Raw genomic sequence first — 21,781 nt, forward strand, 5'->3', positions numbered from 1 at the left:
CGGACAAATACGAGCAGGGGCAGATAGGGTAACGAGCCTGTGGTGGCGCAGGCCGTTATATTTTGATATAGGTGTGATCTAGGGCATGTTAGGCACCTCTAACATTATAAGGTAAGATCAATGTCACCTTGCCCCGTGTTTACTCTGTATCTCGGGCGAAATTCCATAAGTTGTGATAGGTCCTATTCCAAGAAATAAATATTTACATAAATGCGCATACTGTTGAAATTTCATATATAATAAAAAATATTAATCCGATCCCATGTAGTTGTCAGCTAGTAGTTAAAGCTAGTTTTGGAGAAAAGGAAATTGTTTTAGCCATAAATCGAGCCCTCAAGTCCAAGATCTTTCGAAATTCGAAAATTAGGCGTGGCCAATGCCGCTTTGGCCCGTGGACCGGACCTGCACACACGCCGCTGTACATAAGCTCCCCCCAATTATACAATCTATACAATTCTACAACCATTGAAATTTAATTGAAAATATACCATGAGTTAGATGAGATCTATATTCTGTTTCTCTGTCGTAGATTCTACAAATACATATTTACACCCAATAACTCGTCCCCAAGTATAATATACATCCTACATAATTACTACACCCAAACAAAAGCCCTTTGTGACGTCTGGGTACGAGACCATACTACCCCAACATAAGTACTTATTTCTCAGCAATAACATACTTAACATCATCAATCACAACCGTACAATAAGCACCCGTAATCCCACTCAACAAATTTGCCAAAAACTTCTTAGCATCTGAAATCGTAATCACCAATCTAGTAACATTATTCGCAACATTAAATGTGACCTTCCTCATCCCATCCGACGAAGTATTGATTCCAGGGTATGAATCTTCCTCCTGTGCGGCCAAAGCTTGAAGAAATTGAGTGCCATCAGGGTTCGACACTGTGACGTAAGGTGTGAAAGTAATCTTGCAGATCATCGGTTCAGGATCGAGGCCGGGGATGTGGACTTGACAACCAAAGCTGAGTTGTTGAGGTTGGAACCAGGCGACTTTGGAGCCTGGGTAGACTATTTCTAGAGCGGGAGGGTTGAAGTTGGCATTGATTGGTAGGCGGGCGGATGCGGCTATTCCGCCAGAGGTCTTGAGGGTGTTCTGAACGACAGCGAAGTCTGTGAAGAGAATTTCGGAGTTGACGCCGACTGGGGCGCCGAACTCGGGTGCATCTTCGAACTAGAATATCGCCAAATTATTAACTAGGTTTAGAATTAGAATATCTGTAGCCATCGTGAGATACTTACGTCTGCAACAACATTTCGCGCCGGATTTTCTAGCGAGTAACCTAGTCCCGCGAAGCACGATAGAAGAGAGAGCGAAAGAATAGTCGATCGAAGCATCTTGATAGACTTAAGCAAAGAACTCAACGATAACCGAGAAAAACGATAAAAAGAGCGACAATAACCAGGAAGATCAATGGATCCCAGATCTATGCTAACTCTTATTTTTGGAAGAACAAGATGTAAATCCCCCTCTCTTCATCAGAAACATATCCCTCCTTAAATACAAATTCAAAGAAGTGGAGACATATACCAGACCATCTCTATACTATGTCCAAAAACAATGGTTGACCCTGAAAAGCACACTAGCAAGATCTGCGGTTGTGGAAATTTGAAGCGGGGACAAGATAGCTATATTGAAGGGGATACTATCACTTTTCCTTAGATGAATACCTCTCGAACACATGGATTCCATGTGTTTCTTTCTCCCCTAATATATTAATTATACCCTGTACTCGCACACCGCATGCTGCAAACGTGAACACAGTTCAGAATAGCGGCTGGCGATCCTTGCCCCGAACGTTTGCGCAGCTTAAACGGTTTTGAAGGATTGTGGAGACAGTGAAGTAATGAACGAGGGGCGTCGCTGGATATGGCTTAAACGGCGCACCGGATTTCAAAACCACTTTCCCCGAAACGATGGCGCCTAAAGTGGTTAGCGAGTAGGCTTTATTCTGTGTTTTGTTTCCTTCCCCCTGAAGCCCTCGGACGCATTGCCGAAGCCTAACGAGACCTTGAACCCTGGGAACTCCATTGATATAAGGTATTTAGCCAAGGGATGGCATTCGGAATTGAGCGATCGATAAATTACCATTGTGTCAGGTTCAAATTTGGCTTTTATATTGGCAATACGGCAAACGGATAGCTCATGACACCATATCACTTCTTTCCAGCCTCATGTTTAGGAGATTCCGAGTCGACACATTCGGTGTTAACATTAATACTCGGCTGCGCGCAATTGCAAAAAAAAAAGCTCAGTATAACTAAGTATACGTATATCCCCCCGTTCAATTAAGGCTTGCTAGCTTGCAGATCGGTCCGCGGGTGCAATCGATAAGGGATAGCTGAGCTGCAGGAACAGCTAAGCTATCACCCGTAGACTTTCGGAATCAATGATCGTTAGCTAGCTAATTCCGGTGGAAATACTCCGTTAATTTATACCTACTGCACGCACCCGCTAGCTAGTTGTAGTCGATAATCGTGTGAATTCACATTAACCGTCGATTCCTGTTTTGAAAATCCAACGCGACAGCAATGCGGTTTTTAAAAAAATTTAGGAGAGTTAGCTAGATTAAAACGAGAGGGTGATTTGGCACAGATACCTGGATATCAAGCATAATTTTCATTTAGCCTTCTAGCTTCCCCGGATAAAAGAAATAGAGGTCAAATTTATAGTAACAGGAGCAATACATAAGAAGAAAAAACCTCTCTATGCACAAATGCCGCATCAAGCATGCCCCGAATAAAAGGACGCAGAGGTCGAGTTAACAATAATAATAATAATAATAATAAGAGTAAAGCCACGGGGAGAAAATCTTTCCAATACGCCGTATAATGCGTCCCTCGAATAAAAAGTATCGGAGGTCGAATTAATAGTAAGAAGGGTCGCGAGAAAGAAAGAAATAAGCCCTTCCATAACGCCATAGCAAATGCAAAAGTTCCTCTAAACGCCCCAAATCCACATGCACCGCTCATGCTAGTATAATACCATCGACGGCCAACCTATCACGGAACTCAAGCCATTCCTTCTCGGATTCAAACCCCTTGATTCACTTCAAAGAGTCATTAAAGGCCCACACAAGATGTCTCTATCTGTCACTGTTAGCAAACATCTCACATCCCTTAGTCATGAAGGGGAATGAAACTTCGATATACTCGCACAAACCTCAAGTTTTACCATCGCAATCTCTGAAGGGAGTTTACGCTCATCCCTAACCTCAGGCCAAACATCAAATTCCTCCCGGACGTCATCAAGAATTCCATAGCATAGAACATGTTCGCTTCTTCAAGTTCTTCCCGATGGGTAACTACCTCCTCACCACTGGCTGCGTCGGATTCCACCGTCCCATACCCAATCGGCTTTATTGCACGGTGTATAAGTATCCCCTGTAGCTCTTCACCACTGGATACATCGAATTCTACAATTTCAAAGAAACGTTCTTCGTGTATTGTCCCCAAAATCAATGCGTTCCCAGATAGCTGTTGGTCCTTCTGACCATGAAACTTTACGGAGAGGCCGGAAATGGTGGCAAACCCATGTTCTTCATCTGTTAAGTAAACACCGATAGACTGACAATCCGTCAGGCCCACATGGGAGGTAAACATCCCTAATAGTTTTATAGGGGCCCCAACGTGGTCCTTTACTGGAAAATCAGCCCGTAGATTGTACTGGGCGTTTTGGGGTTTAACGGTCCTCTTCGTAACCCCGAGTTCGAGAGGCATCACAGGATTATGTAGCGTCGGATTAGCTGTGGTAATCATTCCTAAACCTGGTATGCCGGACCGTCCGAGGCTAGGGACCTATATAAGACGGAACACAATTGTTAGTATGATTTTTGTAAGAGCACAGACTCACTAAGCTGTGTCTCCATATATATACGGTATTCTTGATGTACGCCTAGTTACGTACCGCTGACGTTTTGGCTCAGTGGTGCGTGACACTTACAATTTTAAAGATATAAAGGAGGATTTTGGGAGTATACAAAACCAGTTCTTCCATAGAATCCTGTTATCTTGTGTCCCACTTCTGGTACGAGTTTCTTGTTCAAGTTGCTGAAACCGCTAGACTTTCCTAGGTCAAGATGGAAGCGGCGATTGAAAGTTGTGTATAACTGGCCACAAATCTAAATACAGAATTAGAGAATGACTGTTAACGCATTATAGAAAGGATATAAAACTAACGGTGATCTCGGTAAGCTAGGAACCTCCTGCTGTGTAAATACTCCTGTATCACTACCTCGAGATATTTAATTATTTCCCTCGCCCTGGATTCAACGGAAAATCGACAGCCATTCCGCTTTCGAAGCCCAAAATCCATCGCCTCAACCGCTTTCTACATATACTAAAAGTCCAAAACGCAAGATCGCTGATAACCGATTGATTTTCAACCCAGCAAGTGAAGGTATTTGGAAGCTGATTCTTAAAACCAACGGAAACAAACGGGTTCACTGGTCCGCGTTTGATCTTGTTTTGAAAAAGCTGGTGAGAAAACCCCCTACTTTGCCTGTTTTGAAGCCGAAGGCCTTCGTGATGAGGTGTCCATTGGTTGACTTCTGTGCTATCGCTTTATTGTCCAAAGGTGACATGGGCCGCCACACCATCTGGCATGTGAGGGCCTCCGACATGCTACCCAGAGTGAGATTCGGGGATGACAACCCCAAACGCTTGATTTTGTAAGCCTTTTTAAGATTTTTCTTTCAACAACATCATTTTATACATGTATGGACCTCACCATTCAGATAGGAATCAATATTACTAAACTCAAAGTCAGCTACTACAGCCATATAAAAACCCTTCTGGATTAAAGATAGTGGAGAATGAAAAGTCCTCTTCATAACGGCGGACGAATCCATATTCCTACCCCAACCTAGCCGTTCAAACCTTGGTCCTTCAGTAATGGAAATATCGACAATCCCAAGTGAATTTGCCGCAATCGCTATTGAAATGAAGCAGCACAGTTCACCGGAACCATCTTCATTCTCTTCTGGCTCACCAATCCAATCCCATCTATCTTTGCGCCCTCTCGAAAAAGGCAGAGTCCAGTGAGATACTGTAATTTCCCTTCGCCTGTAAATGTCACTCCAATTTCGTCTGTGAGGTAGTATTCTGTGCTCCCACGCGTAGAAACAGTCCGCATGTCCCGGTAAGCACGAGGATCCTGTTCCATGTCCTGTTGCTGGATCATCCGTACCACAAACGGGATTCCAAGATCAAAGCTCGAGGTTGGTATGTTGAACTGTGAGTCCCAGATGGGACGTTGCCCTAAGAACGGATTATCGACATGGTCATCGAAATGTAGTCTCTCGCTTTCGTAAATTTCATCGACCAGATTGGAGAGTAGCAGGCAAAGTTGCCAGATTCGTTGACGGTTCTGGACTATTCCGGATTCACCTGCCACACATTGTCGGCCATGGAGGCAGAGGGAATGCCAATTGATGGTATGCGAGGATGGAAGATACTCATCGTACCAGGAAACTCCGGTTTTTGGAAAAGACAAGAAGCCAAGGTCGGAACGAACATCGAAAAAACCTTTCCATATGATATCTGGGACCTCATACATCTGGGCAGACCTCGTTCTAGTTAAAGAGACTAGGGTTTTCAAGTCTGCGTAGGAGAGCATGGGATCAATTACTTCCCGTGGTAACGTCGGAAATACTTTGGAGATGAACGCAAGAATTCTGGCTCTATGATCGGCCTCACAATCGGATATAATTGAAGGTCGCTAGGGCACCACTGATCCGGACTCGGGACCAAAGTCGGGTTGTCACAAACCGGTCCTTCATCCGTTGGACGGCGGCCGAGCTGGAATTGTGTTCCCAACTGACCCGGCTGTTGGTGAATGGTAACGAGCCTAGAATTCGATAGAGTATCTTGATTTTTTCAGCCGGATACGCATCAGCCTCTGCACCAGCCGCGGAGGTAAACATTTTCCAACAGAAGCAATGGACTGGATAGCAAGCTGAAACAGATTCAAATTTAGGCAAAGAATATCTACGCCAAATATTCGTGAATGGAGATGAATATTGTCGTCTGTCCCCGGAAAGCTGGGGGTCTTTGAACATGTGGGCACTCTTGGTTCGGGCCAGCATCTGCGCGGTTGCAATTGATGACCTTACCAGGACCGGTTACCAAGGGTTCATAATAGTCTTGCAAAGGGGATTGATGCTCTAGGCGTGACTCAGAAGGTAGGAGGTCAAAATGGACTAGATGCGGTGTGTATCAGCCAGTGTTCGTCTACGAGTTGTAGGTCTCGTTGGATTTTCCTTTAGGGGATTGATGTTTGAGGCCGGCAAGCTAGTAGGTATGCACTGCACGTACCGAACCGAACCTGGGTCCACCAGCGTCTGGCCAGGGTCTCCGCTTCCCCCCTGTAGTTAGTATCGGTGCAAATGCCACAGATGACACAGTCCACCATCTTGAAAAATCGATGAACGGATGGCGTTTAGGAAGTATATAGAAAAAGTATTGATGGCGATGGCTACTAATGAAGGTATCGTCTTTGACAGTGCGCATGCCGTGGTGTTGTGTCAAGGAATTACAATTGCCCTACTAGAATAGACTTATATGGGCACCGCCATCAACCCACACTGCCAGCTAATACGCCGATGCAGACATCGACGAGAGGAAAACAAGGACCTCATCTAGTCCACTGGAATATCATTGCAGCAAGCCCTTTCTTAATCTCGAAGACTTGAGAGATCTGAAAACCCCTGTTTAAGCCGAAGAGAAACATCTTTGCTATCATCTGCATGCTTAAATCGCGACAGCGCGCAGACACTACAATCAATCCGACCCCATAGGGGAAAATGTCCTCAGAATTCTACCTCACCGCCTCGCGCGTACAAAATGCCTTAAGGGCAGTCCAATACCACCAAAGGAATCTCGTGGTCTCCCTTTGGGGCCACATTCTTAACATTGAATTCTCCCGCGAAGACGGTTGGTACTTCCGCTACCATGTGCACCTCTATCCCGGCGTTCTCCCTTACCGCCTTCTACCCCAATGGCGTAGATGGCAACATTCACCAAGCGTGCGTGCCAATCGTTGCTATTTACTAGTCATCACATGGCCGCATGATTCCTATGAGTTTGGGAGACACAGGAAGTTCGGGGATGATACGCGGGAAGCGATATTACAGGTTATGACGCTATCCCCCAACGATGAAATTTCGGATTTTCATATTACCATTGCAGTTGCGAACGAGTTGGCTGTGGAGTTTTGGGTGTGGACTGGGAGACAGTATGGGCGCCCGGATTTAAAGAGACTTGTGGTTGAAGATAAGGACGATGGAAGGGAAATATCAGGACCACTTCATGTTGTTGACGATGCAGAGAAGGTACATCGGGTGCTACAACATGTTAAAGGGAGAGCAGAGTCCCTGGTTGATACAGACGGAATAGATTTGTCATGAAGAGGCCTTACAGCCATATATAGTACTTTTTACTATGGCTAGTGCTTTCGAGTACACCTGGACACTCCGTGGAGGCTGGTATACGAGACTGGGTCGAAGTAAATATTCTTTCTTGAACAATCGACTTTTTGTCATTTTCATTGCATGTATACATTACCATACTAATCATAACTTCGTAGAGCGATATATACTTTATATCTGTGCTTTCTAGATATCCCATGTTGGGCATCTAAATGCTTTCCAAAACCCCTCTTATATCATAAGATCCAAAACCAATTACAACATATAAACCAACATTCCCAGCCCGACCATAACCGTCACCAACCACCCGCTAACCACAACCCCGCTAGCGCTACTAGGCTTATCGCTAGGTGTAGGTCCCGGAGTTGGTCCACTAACAGCAGCATTGCTAGTAAAAGCAGCCACACCGCTTCCATCATCTTTTCTGATAACATAAATCTCACCAGTAGCATCAGAGCTCATCCACAGATGTCCAGCAGTATCAAATGCCAACCCAGCAGGTCTAAAGCAAGAGGTCTGGCATTGTGAAAGATCCGGGTTCGCCATGATTTCAATAGCTGCAGATTGTGAGTTATTCGCCTCCTTCGGTTGACCATTTGCGAAAGCAACGGTAACGACACGATAACCGATTGGTTCTGCACGGTTCCAAGAGCCGTGGAATGAAATCCAGGCTTGACCATCACCGTCGAATTTGATATCAAGAGGGGCTTGATGAGCATGGAAGGAGATACGTGGTGGTTGGTAGCGTTCGGCGCAGATGATGTCGTTTACAGTTGAATTTTCGACTTGGGCGAATTGGTCGCCGGTTTGGAGGCCGGTGTGGTCCGGGATTTCGTCGGCGGCCCAGACGGCGTAACAGTTTGGATAACCGTAGTTTCCGCGGGGAGAGGAGTCGAGGAGGGAGCCGTGGAAGTTGAGTTCTTCGGCTGGGTTGTTTTCGTGGATTTCTTCTCCGTTTCTAAGATTACAGCGTGTTGGAATGTATATATGCTTTGATGGTGTTTTAGAAATACATACCTCATAACTCCATCGACAGAGTTCTCGACACTCCACAATTGAGCCTCGTTATCCTCAGTAATACCGACACTGTTCCTCAATCCCCATCCGAGGATGAATCCAGAATTGTGGAAGACAACTGGCTTCTTAGAAACCTCAGAGACATTGAAGGCTCTGATTTGTGCCTTCCCAGAGTTGACGGAGAGAGTGCTAACATCGATATTGGATTGAGAGCCGACTGAGATGATGAGCCAATCAGGCTTGGAGATAGGGCTGAGAAGGGTCCTAGTGACGTGACCGTCTTCCTCGGTATTGGCCATGCCGGTAACGAGGGTTTTCCTGTCATCGACGTCGCCGGTGTCCGGATCGTATGCTATTCAAACATGTTAGGCGACTCATTGCACTAGGATTTCTGGCGCTGATGATTGAAGTACTTACACCACGAGTATGCAACATCGTTCGTCGTTGCAAACAATGTCTTTCCATCCGGGGACATGGAAATACCATGGTTCAACTATCCAATCAGACCGTATTAGTTTCTAACATCCAATACTTTCCACACCCCCGCGCGAAACTGTGTTGAGGCTGATAAAAATCCCACAACTTACCTCAGTATCATTAATGATAAGCCTCCGATCTTGCAGCTGAAGACAAGAGTCCACTGAAAATCTAAAAATTCCAACTCCTCGGTCTACGACTAACAAATGACCTGTAGTATCCCACTGAATGCCTCGTGGGTACTTAAGTCCCCTCGACGCAATGTCCGAGATGTAACCCGGTGCCATTGAAGGCGCGGGAAGGTCGTTGGTGAGCTTGGTGCATGATGTTTGCGCTAGCGCACTGGCAGCCAAGAGTGGCGCCACGAACAAAACTTGAGCCGTCCACCGCATTTTTTTGGTAACGAGTTTTTTGAAGTCGAAAGAGGAGACTTTTGGGGAAAAGAGGAGATAGAAGGGTGGCAAGCTGGGTAGGCGGGAGAGTCAATGGATTATATACCTGCAGCGACGGACGGCGGGGAGCCTCTGCCGTCCTAGCTTTTTTTGCCATAAAAGTGGTGCTAGCTGCCTTGATAGCTAGCTGGAGCATGGCCCTCAAAGGCGTGCCGGCTCGACGGCGCTATCTGCACCCTATGTATGCTGTTAGAGCTGGGCTAGACCCAATGGTGGAGGAATCCCAGACCAAGGTGGAGCGCCGGGAGGTCCAAGAGAACTTTATCCAACCGCATTGGCTTCATGTTCCAGCCTTCTCCATGGCAGTTACGTTTTTCTTCCGCATTGTAGAGGTTGGTGTCTGCCATTTTACCACGAACAGCGGTTCCCCCCAGCTGAATGAAGAGGAGGAGGAGCTTCGACTTTGTTGAGATGCAATGTGATTACCAACTAACATTGTGGGAATCAATATATCGCAGCCGCATTCGCGAGCCGAATGCCTGTTGCAGCTTGCATCCATCAATTGATCCTAAGGGCCCGGTTCTCGAGTGTCAAAAAACTGGCCAAAGTGACGAGAGTCAAAACGTTTTATGACAGCAACTGATGTCAAGCGGGGCTAAACTCAACGGCCCCTAAAATTGCTTTAGCCGAGACCCATTCGAAGTACTTTTTTGCCTTCCTCCATTTGCATTCAGACATCTTTTCGCCTTTGCCCGTTCAGGTACTGATGTGAAGCATGCCATGTGGTACTACTGTTCGTTCGGCAAAATAGATTGCATCGATTGTCTGAGGGCTGCAGGCTGGCAAAAACATCCTTGTATGGGTGGAGGTGCATCTCGGAATTTTCACCCGATTTTTTTAGAACAATTCACCCTTGAAGGAGGGAGCTTGATATATTGAACTGCATTTTAAGGGCGAAATAGGCTAATGCTATCATATATATATCGATATTCAGACCTGGTTTTGCGGAGAATTCGAGTAAAACAATCGTCGCTGTAGTTCATGTAGCATTGAGCAGGCGATGCTTGAAGGAGATCAGTTTGAATTGGTTTTCAAGCTTCCTAGACATGTCGACATATGCATTCGAGCTGTCCATTTGGTAGAATCGTTTAGGTTGGTTCCCAGAATGAGCTCGGAAGCCCTACAAGCGAGAAGGCAGATGAATCGATATGATATCTTAGCTCAGCCCAACTAAATTAGTGAAATGAGGCCTGATACCTGTTTCCCGCGGAAAGCCCCGTTGCATTAGTCTGCGCCATTTTATCATCTCGGGGCGCTGGCAGTGTCACCAGATAAGTTAGCCTTTATTCACTATCAATATCTCGCTTTGGTTGGGAAGGAAACAGATAATGTGTTGTTGTGTTGATAATCAAATGCTAAAAAAAATGGGTTGACTTTTTTTGCAACCCCTCGAACACCACCCGGGAGCCGCCATCCAAAAAAACAGCAAAAACCTAATACTGTGTATGGCGAACCAAATCCTTTTAGCGAGGATACTAGGAAAACCCTATTCTTCTAGATCGGTTTGGCTTCAAAGAAACTGATCCGAAGGGATTTTTTTTGCGGGTGACCGAGTTCTGCTGGTCCGCAGCTGGCGAGTGTCGCAACCGTGGTTGGCTTCTTCCAGAAGAGGAAATCCATACGCATACTAGTATACCTCTAATATAATTTACCACACCGACAACCTCTCCACGCAATGTTGCTAACCAAAATAAGACCAGCGAGACCCAGTCTCGTAGAAGTGTCCGACATACTGCTTGTTCACCTACCCCTTCCAAAGCTGGAAAGGAAGGGTTCTCTTAATCAAGTCAGAAATATGGACCGATCAAGGGCAACATGCAGGATCGTGTAGCTGTTCAAGAGATCTATAATGGTGAAAATATGCTCGAAACCAGCCTGTAGCTCATATTTGAAATGAATAAGACACGTTTCCTGGCCCCGAACTGTTCTAGAAGATGGATGGATGGGCATTTGCAATTCATATCATAGCCCTCGCAGCATTAAGTGTCGATTTCGGTCTTCCATGGCAGAACCGATGCAAACGCAACAGAGCAAACTGGCTGCGACACAGTAGAACGTCCATTTGATAGTTCAAGATCCATTTGCTTTAGATAGAATTTGAACTGGAATCTTGGTTTCTGGTCAATTACCGGTAAGTGAATCAATCATAATCGCCAGAATATATGTCCTTCCGCTGGGTTTAAAGGAGCCAAACGTGTTGTTTTTGTTGTAGATTTCTCACCCTGGGACGCCGCTTCGGCATTGGGATCCGGTTTCAAAGCCTGCACCACCTGCGCTTGCCAATTTCGCGAGCCGGTTGTGTCCGTTCTCCGCTCTAATTGTGGTACAGAAGTACTGAACATTGCATACTACTATCACAAAGTGCAAGCGACTTGTCGGATTTCTAGAAGCTAGATCACAGCATATATCACACTGCCAGCTCGCCATCGAATAAATATGGGCCGAAGAATACCAGAAATGCCACGAGACATGACGCGTAATGCCAACTGTGGCTCCGTTGTGGCCAAGCAAAGCCCAAGGCCAGCGGTGCGAACAAACAACTGTCTCGGTTGCCACGGCGGAATAAAAAAGGTTCCCCTTCCAGTTCCCCTTCCAGTTCCGCCATCCGCGACTCTTCTACCTTTACATAACACTATTCTTGCGACTTCACTTTTATTTACTTTCGATCAACATTAAAGACCATTGAATTGGTATTATCATTACTTTCGTCATTGAATAATCGGAATCGGAATCGCTCACAATGGCATTCATCTTCGTTTGTGTACGTCCCAACTTCGGATCACTGAGGCCGGACCCCGACGTCATCGCATCTCACATACTAACATCGCAACAAATCTTCAGGGCACACAAGACTTCTCCTCGCGCCTAAAAGGCTACGAGAACGTCCGAGTAAACTGCTCGAACTGCCATAATAACTCCGGTACGTAGCAGCATGCCTCTAGAATTATTTTAAAAAGCTATCGAATCCTAACAAATGGTTTATTTTTAGTAATCGCGATAAAACGCCGCAACTTCTTCACATTCTGCTACATCCCCATCATCCCACTCTCTTACCACGAAGAACTCAACTGCACAATCTGTAACGCCCGCTCGAAGATTTCCAAACAACAACTAGACCAGTTAGCGGATCAGCATCAAATGGGGAATATGGGTGGCGGCGGTGCACCACAGCATGGATATAACCCAGGGCCGCAAGGATATTATGGGAAGTAGAGAAGGGTAATATGACGACTTTTTAAAAGGACGGAGAAGATATTGTGGGTTTACGCGGAATCGGGACTGTTTGGTTGTATTTTATATGCATCTACATCCTTGGAAATTGTCCGTCTGTTTTGTTGGTTGCATTCATGGGGGAGTTTCGGTGTTACCTGATTATTCCATTGCTGGCAAGCGTCTTTTCGCCTTAACGCCCTCCTTGTCCACTACCTATTTTAATATACCCCCATCATCCTTGAACACATGGATTTACGGTATTTCAATACGTTCGACTATTTTATTGATATTTCCTTTAGAATTTACGACTATTGGTACTTAGGTCATTACATCATATGTTCGTGAGTTACACCATATATGCATAGGTATTCAATACTCCCTTGCAGAAATTTATCACCTTGCCTAGATGGTTTGTGCTATGTCGCACAGAATCTGCTAGATACTACCGACTTCAACAAAAGCCCTGACCGAAGCCATGATATTTCAAATCTCGAAGTTCTAATCTAACATAACATCGTTATGAATTGAATATACAAGTAGTCAAAACTGCGGGCAGATTATCCAAATTTTAGTAATATTGTATCCAACAGTATATCTTCCCTAATACGTATACTGTCTCATTAGCTTTTGCTTGGACTATACCTCTGCAGCACCGACTTCCAATACACATGGCCAAAGATCCTTGCGAATGTTAGTAATCATTTCCCCAACGAGTATACCATATTTACTCCAACTAGTTCTCCGACGTTCCCAACGCCCCCCCGGCTCCCATCTCCGGTCCTCTCCCACTCTACAAATCTCAAATACAACTCCTTCAACCTCGCTGCCTCACCTCCAGGCACCGGACCCATAAACATATTCCCAACCAATGCGACAGCGCCCTACGCTGTCACTAGATTCTCATTTAACGACCTCCTCGGAACTCCCCCATTAATCACCACATCTTACTTGGATTCGCAAGTCGAGAATTTTACACTTCATGGTTTAAACTTCAATTGCGCGACTATCGTGGCTGGTCCGGTGTCTACGGGGATGCTTATCGATCGTATAATTAAACTTGTTGCGTATTATCCTTCAGACGATTGGAGAATTTTAGAGGCTGGGGAGATGGAAGCTATGTTTATAACGGTACCGGGAAGTGAGGCACCGTTGATAATTACGAAAAAGAGTTCACAAGCGTTTGTGGAGTTTGGGAGTGGGTCTGAAGGAATTCAAAGCGTGGGGCTTGAGTATGTGAGAGGGAGGACGACGGGGTTGGGTGGTGGGGTTGGAGTACCTAGGGATTCAGTATTGTTGGTGATAGATAATTTGAATTATACGGGTTTTTATAAGTGATTTTGAGAATAGGAATCGAAATTATCCATAAGATTTGAGACTAATCGTAGTACCTTGTTGTTTTCGGAATCTGTGGTCTGAGAGAAGAAATGGACTCCGCAAGAATTATGTTAGACAAAATCCACCCAATCCTCCCACAAATACCCAACGACACAAATTAGGATCAATCGGTAAAGCTGCAACCTGGATGGTAAGTAGTTTTCTTAAGATCAAGATAGGACTTATGGTTGGAATTGGGTGGTATTCCTTCGAAGGTTAGACCGGGGGATATTGTGGTCAGCTCACTGACTCATCAGTATCCTGGAGTGGTTCAACATGACTTTGGAAAAAGAGAGAATGGGGCCTTTAGGCAGACTGGGGCGCTGGATAAACCACCAACGGCGCTTTGACGGCATTGAAGTCTTTGCAGACAGAGCGTGATATTGGGCGGGTTCGAAATACAAGAGAGTATAGCCCGTTTGAAGAAGTTATATCCAAAACTAGGAGCAGCACATACCACCCGCCCCAAGTCTCAATACAACGACATCAGCATACAAACCCAGGAAGAAGACCTTCAAATTCACTATGGCTTAATCGTATCAGGCAATCAAGTCATCAAGGATGCTGAATTCAGTGACTCAAAAGTTTTGTGCATCGAAATAGAGGCGACGGGGTTGATGGATGATTTTCCGTGTATGGTCATCCGTGGGATATGTGATTATGCGGATGCAAGGAAGAATGATGATTGGCATCAATATGCGGCTGTTGTTGCGGCGGCGTATGCTAGAGATTTTTTGGGACATATAAGGACTGCGGATGTTGATAGAGAAACGACTATTAAGGATATCCTCCTACGGCAGGGTTAGTTCAAATTCCATTTCTTAGACCCTCATGTACTCCTAATCTTATATCAATGCATTACCTCACGTAATAGTAGGAGCTAATCGTTTCAATCAAATGAAGTTATAATCGAAGCCATCCACAACGACACCAAAGAAGTCTTAAAATTTCTCGAAAACATGCACGACACCAATAAAGCATGGGTCTCAACATAGCATGATTTCACCAGGCACCGGCCAATGGTTTATAGACCTCCCCGCATGTCGAAATTGGCTAGAAAAGCCCAAAGGTTTACTACACTGTCGAGGAATTCCAAAAGCAGGTAAACCATTTTTAACATCAAGAGTCGTTGATCACCTGTTTAGCGTGTGTTCAGCGGACACTGCCACGCCAAGTTTACTTGGTACGGAATCGCATGTTGGAATTGCGTATATCTACTGTGATTATACGCGAAATAGAGAACAGACGACCTTCAACATGCTCTTGAGCCTGCTTGTACAACTTGTCCGCTGCCGAAATTCTACCGGTGGGCCACAGGCTCCTTTACCTGAGGCCATAAAACATGGGAATCTACAGCTTGTAAAACGGTTAATACTTGCGGGCGTTCAATTTAATTACGGTCTCCCCTGGAACTAGTTTTTGAGGACTCGTGTTAAGGAGGATCCATTACAGGAGGCCTGTCGTCTTGGGATGGTTGACAGCGCATCAGATTGCCACTGCGAAGGGACGTTCAGAAATAGTGGAACTACTAAACGAGGAAAAAAGAAAGTCTGAATTTGATTCAAGAGAGAATTCAAAACTGACACCAAGGCGGCCAGGGAGGGAGGTACCAAGGGTATACTCCAAGGCGGGAATCGACGATTGGCGTTTCGAGTTTGGGGCCAAATTTATTCGATGGTCGGATAAAACCTTCTTGATAGAAGCCACGGTCACGCTCATGCGACCAATAAATACATTGGTTCATTGGTCTCGCCCTTATATATATCTAAATCATCGATATATGATGAGAACCCGGTTTAAATATTTTTGTATGAATAACGCTGCCTGATTGGCATCGTTGGTAGATCAAACTTTGTAGATGAATCTACTTGGAATAAATATGAAAATGAACTAAAACTATCTGGCATAGAGAAGGCCGTCAGACTTCAAGAAATGGCAGTGCGCCCCGCTTTGAGATAATTTCAGCTGAAGCTTATAATCGATATCACCTTTTTTTTGCCTTGACAGACTTGCAATTATGACCCTCGAGATGTGGTTATTTTTGCGTTGGCGACACCAGTTCCCAACCCACCTGAACCGGCGCGACTTTGGTTACATCGACAATTCCAACTGCAACAGCTACCTCCGCGCCACTATCATCACGTAACCCGCAGAATGAAATCAGGTCTGTAAGGCACCCCGCCCCCTCTTCATCACCTAGGAGTACCTCTCGAAGCTAACTTGTTTCTAGACGAAGAGCTGGAAGCTCTGGTAAACCAGCTTGCACTAGATAACACGATCGGGCTGTAAGCTACACGACTTTGAAGCTAGTTTGTGGATAGCACGCGACTGATCACATACAACGGGGTTTTAGGGATGACTGGCCCGAAGTGCTGCAATATATGCTAAAGCGGTTGGAATGGGTATTTTACCTTATCTTACGGTTTATATGGGAGAGATCTTGCTGATATATAGAATAGATCGCATACAATTCCTTCCCACTACCTAAACCCCCACCACTGCTGGCGCCCAAACCACCCGTCAGCATCTCTCGCGAATCTACGACCGTAATCCAACCCTCAGATGAAGAGCAAACACCTACTCCATTAGAATCAGCTGGCGAGAACCGCGAGCCGCCATCCACTCCTACAGCGGCACCGACGGTTGACGTTGAGGCTACACAGACCCAGCAGGCAGATCCGACAGCTCAAGCCCCAGCTTCGTCACAACTGCAGGAAACCCCTTCTGTCTCATCCACACAATCCACCTCTATACCTGCTACTCAATTCCCCTCCGAACCTGCCAATTCGAATAATACAGAGAAATTTCTCCCACCGACACTCCTTTCGTCACTTGACTCTCTCACTACCCTTCTAAACACTACGTTCCCTACAGCTCCTCCACATACAATCCAGCGTTTCGCCGAACTCATCTTAAAACCAAACAAACACTACCGCTCCCTCGCAAAATTTCTACGAGCATGTCATCGTGTCGTATCCGTAACTTCGGGAGCCGACAAGTTCCCATTACCGACTAATCACGATGGACAAGCTTCGTCAAATGCGATACCAATTGGGTCGGGATTAGTCGATGATCATGATGACGGCGCCACAGGTGCAACTTTGACACCGATACCATGGGCTAGTGCTAGAGAATACGTCGCCAACAACCGGGTAGATGCGGCGGGAAGTCCGATTAGCGATGAAGGTGTCGCTGCGTTAGTGGCTGATGAAGGTGGGAATGGAGTATCACAAGGGGAGTTATTGAGGAAAGAGCAAGAGGCTGATGTTGTGATAACAGGAGGGACAAATGAAGATGGGCCGGTGGTTGGGGGCCCGCCGGAGTTGGATGCGACTGATGTGGGGCCTCAGCCTGAGGGGACGGTGTTTGGAGAGGCACCGAAGGATGGAGATGGGGATAAGGAGGGGGATAAGATGGATGTTGATGAAAAGGTTGAGGAGAAGGGCGAGTAGGATTCGTTCTTCAAACAAACCTTTTGGAACAGTAGTGATGCGGCAGGACGGAGGAAATGTGGGGGTGTGGTACCTACGAGGGAATGCGAGATGGAGGATGATTAAGGGACGGGATAGGGGAATATGATGGGGTTTATGGCGTGGTGGGAATAGTTTTGTTGCTATGGATTTTTACTACAGGATGCATGCATGAATTCGAAGTGCGACATACACATTGGAGGGATGAATGACGAAATTATCTACCTACATACGTTCATGTACACATGCTGGCGTGTTCTCGTATCTGAGAAGCGAGCTGCAAGTTGTCTATTCTGGGTTGGAGTTACAAATTTGCTTGGCCTGGTAGGAGCCGGGGGACTCCGTGACCGAAGACCAAACCAAGGCCTGGGCCTGGCGCTAGAGAGCTGGGTCCCTGCATGCCTGGTATGTTCCGTTGACTAACGATATTCAAGTCTCCCACGTTTTAGGTACACCGATTCTCACGACCGACCTCGAGCTGATAAAAGTTTTTTCCGGCTAGCCTTAGAAAAAAGACAAGAGATCGTTCTAATGGAAGTTAGAGATATACCAAGACCCAAAGAACGCTTTGTGTTACAGTCCGAGATATGTCCATATCAAAAGATATTCAAATAGGAAAGCGACAGGTCACCCCGGAAGTATTTGGAATGGTGATTGGTCCCACGACTCGGATGACTGGATCCGAGGCGACTAGAATCCAAGAAGCAGCCCAAGAAGCTTGAGGACCTTGATCGCCTCTCAGCACTGCCAACCCGGGTTCTTCCAAGAAGACTGATTTTTCTGGTTGATTTTTTTTTTTTTTTTTTTCATGACGAGATTTCTGGAGTGTCAAGTGTCTATGCATATGATTATATAATTGGAGAGAGTGCGCTCCTCTTTTTCCCTTCTCTCTTCTTTTCTTTTTTATATCAGCTTATAAGAAGTACTATCTACGGGACAGTATATATATCCGGCACCTGACAGGTATATCAGTTATACAACTAACCCGCGGCGTGCGACAGACACAACTTGTGACTTCTGACGTTTTTCCTTTTACGAGATCGTTTTATTCTAGTTTCGGATTCCGTGATTGTAAATTTTTTTTTTTTTTTTCGGCCTTTCCAAGCCGGGTCCTTTTAATACTTCTCGATCCTTCGGCTACCCATTGCCCATCGTCCACCATCTTCCATTCTTGAAATCGGTTTTTCGGTCTTCGCTCTTTTTGCCTCCCTGTCAACGATCATTCAATAGACTTGTGGAGACAGCCGGAGGATTACGCAGGGCTACCGGGGTCTCAGTATAAACTAGCCCAAGCCAGCTGCGTCAACTGCAACTGCAGCCTCAAGCTAACCAGCTTTCCCTCCTTTTCTATCCTACCCTCTAGCACTTTATCCGCGACATATATATCGAAGTATAATATTGGCTGATACTTCCGACACGACATACTACGACACGATAAGATAGCTACAAGATCAAATAGACGACTGCGGCAGGCGGGAATCATGAATTTTAATCAGCAATATCGATAGATAGCGGCTGACGACGACCGACTGCACCGGGTCTCATCTGTCGCCCGAGTCTTAATACATTCACACAACCTTACCTCTAACTTGGACTCATCTTTCCATACTCCAACTTCTTCTTCTCTTCGCGATTATTCACATACCTTATTGTCACCATAATCAAATACCCCGCTTCATACTGAGGAGCAGTAGCCATAGTGGTAGTTCTTAATTAATTTATTTTTCTGAGGTGCGGCGTGCCTCCTGTCGCCATAATGTGTACGTTCCGTTCTGTTCTATTCAACTGCCTGGATTTTCTTGGCATGCATCCATTGAACTGATATCTCCTCGGACTTTCCTTCTCACAGCTGCCGCGACAAACTTCAACTTTAGTGTCATCGTTATTCCCTCTGCCGTCCGTAGTGCCGCTGCCAACCTCGACTTTCCTACCCTAAATGTTCGTACTTCATACCGTTTTTCTATCTCAAAGTTATACTCGTCTAACAAACTCCCAGCAATCTCTTTCCTTCGCCCTCGAGGTCTCGTCGCCATCCGACTTCCAAACCCTCTATTCCGAAGACACCAAAGGCGGAAACACCTTCAAAGGCCTTCTATATGTCCCAGACCTCGACCCTTCCGATCCATGCGACAACCATGACCTCGTTCCTCGAAATGTCACCCGAAAAGCCAATCTCCCAATGGACGACCTCAAACTCGTCGCCTACGCCCCATTAATAACCCAACACTGCAGTCGTCAATACATGTATTCCGCCGAAAACGACAATGTCGCGGCATTCATATTCTATGGCGTTCCGGCAAAATACTCGAATAATACCGACCCTCTTGAAGGCGAGGGGTATCCGTTCGAATATCCTGTTTATTATCTGGATGGATCGATTGGACAGCCGTTGATGAATAAGTTATCGGAGTATAGTGCTAATATGTCGGAGGTTTATAATGGGTTTAATTTGACGGAGGCTGGTTATGATATTCGGGATTATGCTAGGATATATGCAGTTATTTCAACGAGTGGGTTTTGCCTTCCCTTTTGCTATGAGGTGGTTTTTAACGACCGCATGGATATTTTTTTATCACTCGCGTGGGGATCTTGAGATCAACATGAGCTACAAAGCACACATGGCCTTCACGATGCTGACGTCCCTAACAGAGAATACAAATCCAATGCCAGGACTATGGTTATTCCTCCTCGTTGTCGTCGCCGTTCTGCTATTTATCATTGGCGCCTCGTCGCTACTGATGCATTTGTTTCAATTCCACTATCGACGAAGTTTACGACGCCGGATCGCGAATGGAGAAGTGGACTTGGAAGGCTTAGGAGTCGGGAGGATAACTGTACCTCGAGAGTTTCTGGCTAAGTTCCCGTTATACGTTTATATCGCAGAAAATGGAGGACAAACGACACCGCCTAGACAGAAGGTTCAGGATACAACTGCTCCGACTACACAACCGGTGCCAAAGGAGGAAGGAAGAAGGAAGGAGAGGGTTAAGATCCCCAGTGCGGTGGTGGTGAAGGAGGGCGTATCAATTGTGATACCTGCTACCATAACGGCCGAACGGAAATCGAAGGGCAAGGAAAGGGTAAAGGAAAAACCAAGGTCCCCGACAGCTATCGATGCCACCACATCACCAGAAATGGCCGAAGTATCAACATCTAAAGGGTTAACACTATCTTCACCAACCACACCATCGACAACATCTCGTTCATCGCCAAAGGTACAATATTCCTCCACACCGAGCCCACAACCAAGAGGAACTCAAACGCCTACGACAACATCTCCACCACATCCCCGTGGATATCACCAGACTTCTTGTCCGATCTGTCTCGACGATTTTATACATCAAGAAACCACCGTCCGAGAACTACCATGTCTACATATCTTCCACCCGGAATGTATCGATCCCTACCTAAAATCCCAATCTTCTCTCTGCGTGCTATGTAAACAGAGTTGTCTACCAAAGGGTTACGTCCCAATAAGACTTACAAATTCAATCGTAAGACGGGAAAGGCTGTTACGGTCTATCAGGGAGAGGAGTAGGGAGGTCGCTACAGCCACCGCTGCGAATAACGGTGGGAATAACGGGGAAGGTGGGATATTATGGAGATGGAGACTTAGGAGGTTGAGAAGGCAGGAGCAGGATTTGATGGGACGGCAGGCATTGGTTAGAGTTGGGAGGGGGAGGGGAGGGGGGTTCGGATTGGGACCGCATTATAGAGAGCAGAGGGTGGTGGAGGACGTGGTTAGGCCGAGGTGTAAGTTTTATCTCCCGTTCTTTCTTCTATCTTTTGTTAGAGGATTTGGCTAATTTGGAGATAGGGAGGGAAACCATGGATAGGGTATTTCCTGGGTTTAGATGACAGAGAATGGTCTTCCTGACATATATATGCCTACACAACTTGAATTTCAAGTAATATCTATTTATCAATACAAAAATGTGTATAAAAACACCTTAAAAAAAAATCAACAAAATTAAAAAAATTTAAATAATACCAACGTTTTAGTGTATCACTTCCTAGGGTGTATCACTTCCCGGGGTGTATCACTTCCCGGGGTGTATCACTTCCCGGTAGAAAACGTTAGTATATAAAATAAATAAATTTCAGAACAACTTCCTATATTTACTTGTGGATTTGAGATACTTTTTTGATAGTAAAGTTCTGAATTACATATAAAATTTTGTACTAATATTATGAGTTTGTCATCCAAAGATTTTTGATAAGATATTCTTCTATCATCCCACCTTTATACAACGTTGTCTGAGATCAGCCTTTTGGCGTCCGAATATTACCAGCTGTCGTCCCACGCCGAATTTTTTTCCTGATAGAGT

General features: G+C 45.6%; 9 protein-coding genes across 9 annotated transcripts; 4 read left to right on the plus strand and 5 right to left on the minus strand.

Moving 5' to 3' along the window:
• Positions 1 to 660: 660 nt before the first annotated feature.
• Positions 661 to 1,361, minus strand: DFL_005159 (uncharacterized protein; the record flags this gene model as incomplete). The annotated part of the gene is made up of 2 exons (XM_067634377.1): positions 661 to 1,197; positions 1,266 to 1,361. The coding sequence occupies 2 exons, from the start codon at positions 1,359 to 1,361 to the stop codon at positions 661 to 663; spliced, it is 633 nt and encodes a 210-aa protein (XP_067492452.1).
• Positions 1,362 to 3,070: 1,709 nt separating this feature from the next.
• On the minus strand, positions 3,071 to 4,020 carry DFL_005160 (uncharacterized protein; the record flags this gene model as incomplete). Its single annotated transcript, XM_067634379.1, has 4 exons — positions 3,071 to 3,109; positions 3,187 to 3,304; positions 3,373 to 3,821; positions 3,967 to 4,020. 4 exons carry the CDS (start codon positions 4,018 to 4,020, stop codon positions 3,071 to 3,073), a joined length of 660 nt encoding a protein of 219 aa, XP_067492453.1.
• Positions 4,021 to 4,092: 72 nt separating this feature from the next.
• DFL_005161 (uncharacterized protein) lies at positions 4,093 to 4,755 on the minus strand (the record flags this gene model as incomplete). The annotated part of the gene is made up of 4 exons (XM_067634380.1): positions 4,093 to 4,144; positions 4,203 to 4,231; positions 4,520 to 4,684; positions 4,753 to 4,755. 4 exons carry the CDS (start codon positions 4,753 to 4,755, stop codon positions 4,093 to 4,095), a joined length of 249 nt encoding a protein of 82 aa, XP_067492454.1.
• Positions 4,756 to 4,956: 201 nt separating this feature from the next.
• Positions 4,957 to 5,640, minus strand: DFL_005162 (uncharacterized protein; the record flags this gene model as incomplete). Its single annotated transcript, XM_067634381.1, has 1 exon — positions 4,957 to 5,640. One exon carries the CDS (start codon positions 5,638 to 5,640, stop codon positions 4,957 to 4,959), a length of 684 nt encoding a protein of 227 aa, XP_067492455.1.
• Positions 5,641 to 6,826: 1,186 nt separating this feature from the next.
• DFL_005163 (uncharacterized protein) lies at positions 6,827 to 7,429 on the plus strand (the record flags this gene model as incomplete). Its single annotated transcript, XM_067634382.1, has 1 exon — positions 6,827 to 7,429. The coding sequence occupies one exon, from the start codon at positions 6,827 to 6,829 to the stop codon at positions 7,427 to 7,429; it is 603 nt and encodes a 200-aa protein (XP_067492456.1).
• A 276-nt stretch (positions 7,430 to 7,705) lies between these two features.
• On the minus strand, positions 7,706 to 9,336 carry DFL_005164 (uncharacterized protein; the record flags this gene model as incomplete). The annotated part of the gene is made up of 4 exons (XM_067634383.1): positions 7,706 to 8,408; positions 8,468 to 8,819; positions 8,885 to 8,960; positions 9,055 to 9,336. The coding sequence occupies 4 exons, from the start codon at positions 9,334 to 9,336 to the stop codon at positions 7,706 to 7,708; spliced, it is 1,413 nt and encodes a 470-aa protein (XP_067492457.1).
• Positions 9,337 to 12,136: 2,800 nt separating this feature from the next.
• On the plus strand, positions 12,137 to 12,609 carry DFL_005165 (uncharacterized protein; the record flags this gene model as incomplete). The annotated part of the gene is made up of 3 exons (XM_067634384.1): positions 12,137 to 12,157; positions 12,238 to 12,316; positions 12,386 to 12,609. The coding sequence occupies 3 exons, from the start codon at positions 12,137 to 12,139 to the stop codon at positions 12,607 to 12,609; spliced, it is 324 nt and encodes a 107-aa protein (XP_067492458.1).
• Positions 12,610 to 16,137: 3,528 nt separating this feature from the next.
• DFL_005166 (uncharacterized protein) lies at positions 16,138 to 17,435 on the plus strand (the record flags this gene model as incomplete). Its single annotated transcript, XM_067634385.1, has 5 exons — positions 16,138 to 16,147; positions 16,214 to 16,268; positions 16,337 to 16,385; positions 16,443 to 17,196; positions 17,263 to 17,435. The coding sequence occupies 5 exons, from the start codon at positions 16,138 to 16,140 to the stop codon at positions 17,433 to 17,435; spliced, it is 1,041 nt and encodes a 346-aa protein (XP_067492459.1).
• A 1,774-nt stretch (positions 17,436 to 19,209) lies between these two features.
• On the plus strand, positions 19,210 to 21,311 carry DFL_005167 (uncharacterized protein; the record flags this gene model as incomplete). The annotated part of the gene is made up of 5 exons (XM_067634386.1): positions 19,210 to 19,213; positions 19,303 to 19,391; positions 19,450 to 19,963; positions 20,103 to 21,206; positions 21,271 to 21,311. 5 exons carry the CDS (start codon positions 19,210 to 19,212, stop codon positions 21,309 to 21,311), a joined length of 1,752 nt encoding a protein of 583 aa, XP_067492460.1.
• Between the last annotated feature and the right edge of the window lie 470 nt (positions 21,312 to 21,781).

Source organism: Arthrobotrys flagrans (assembly GCF_004000055.1).
Source record: "Arthrobotrys flagrans strain CBS H-5679 chromosome Unknown unitig_0, whole genome shotgun sequence".
NCBI lineage: Eukaryota > Fungi > Ascomycota > Orbiliomycetes > Orbiliales > Orbiliaceae > Arthrobotrys > Arthrobotrys flagrans.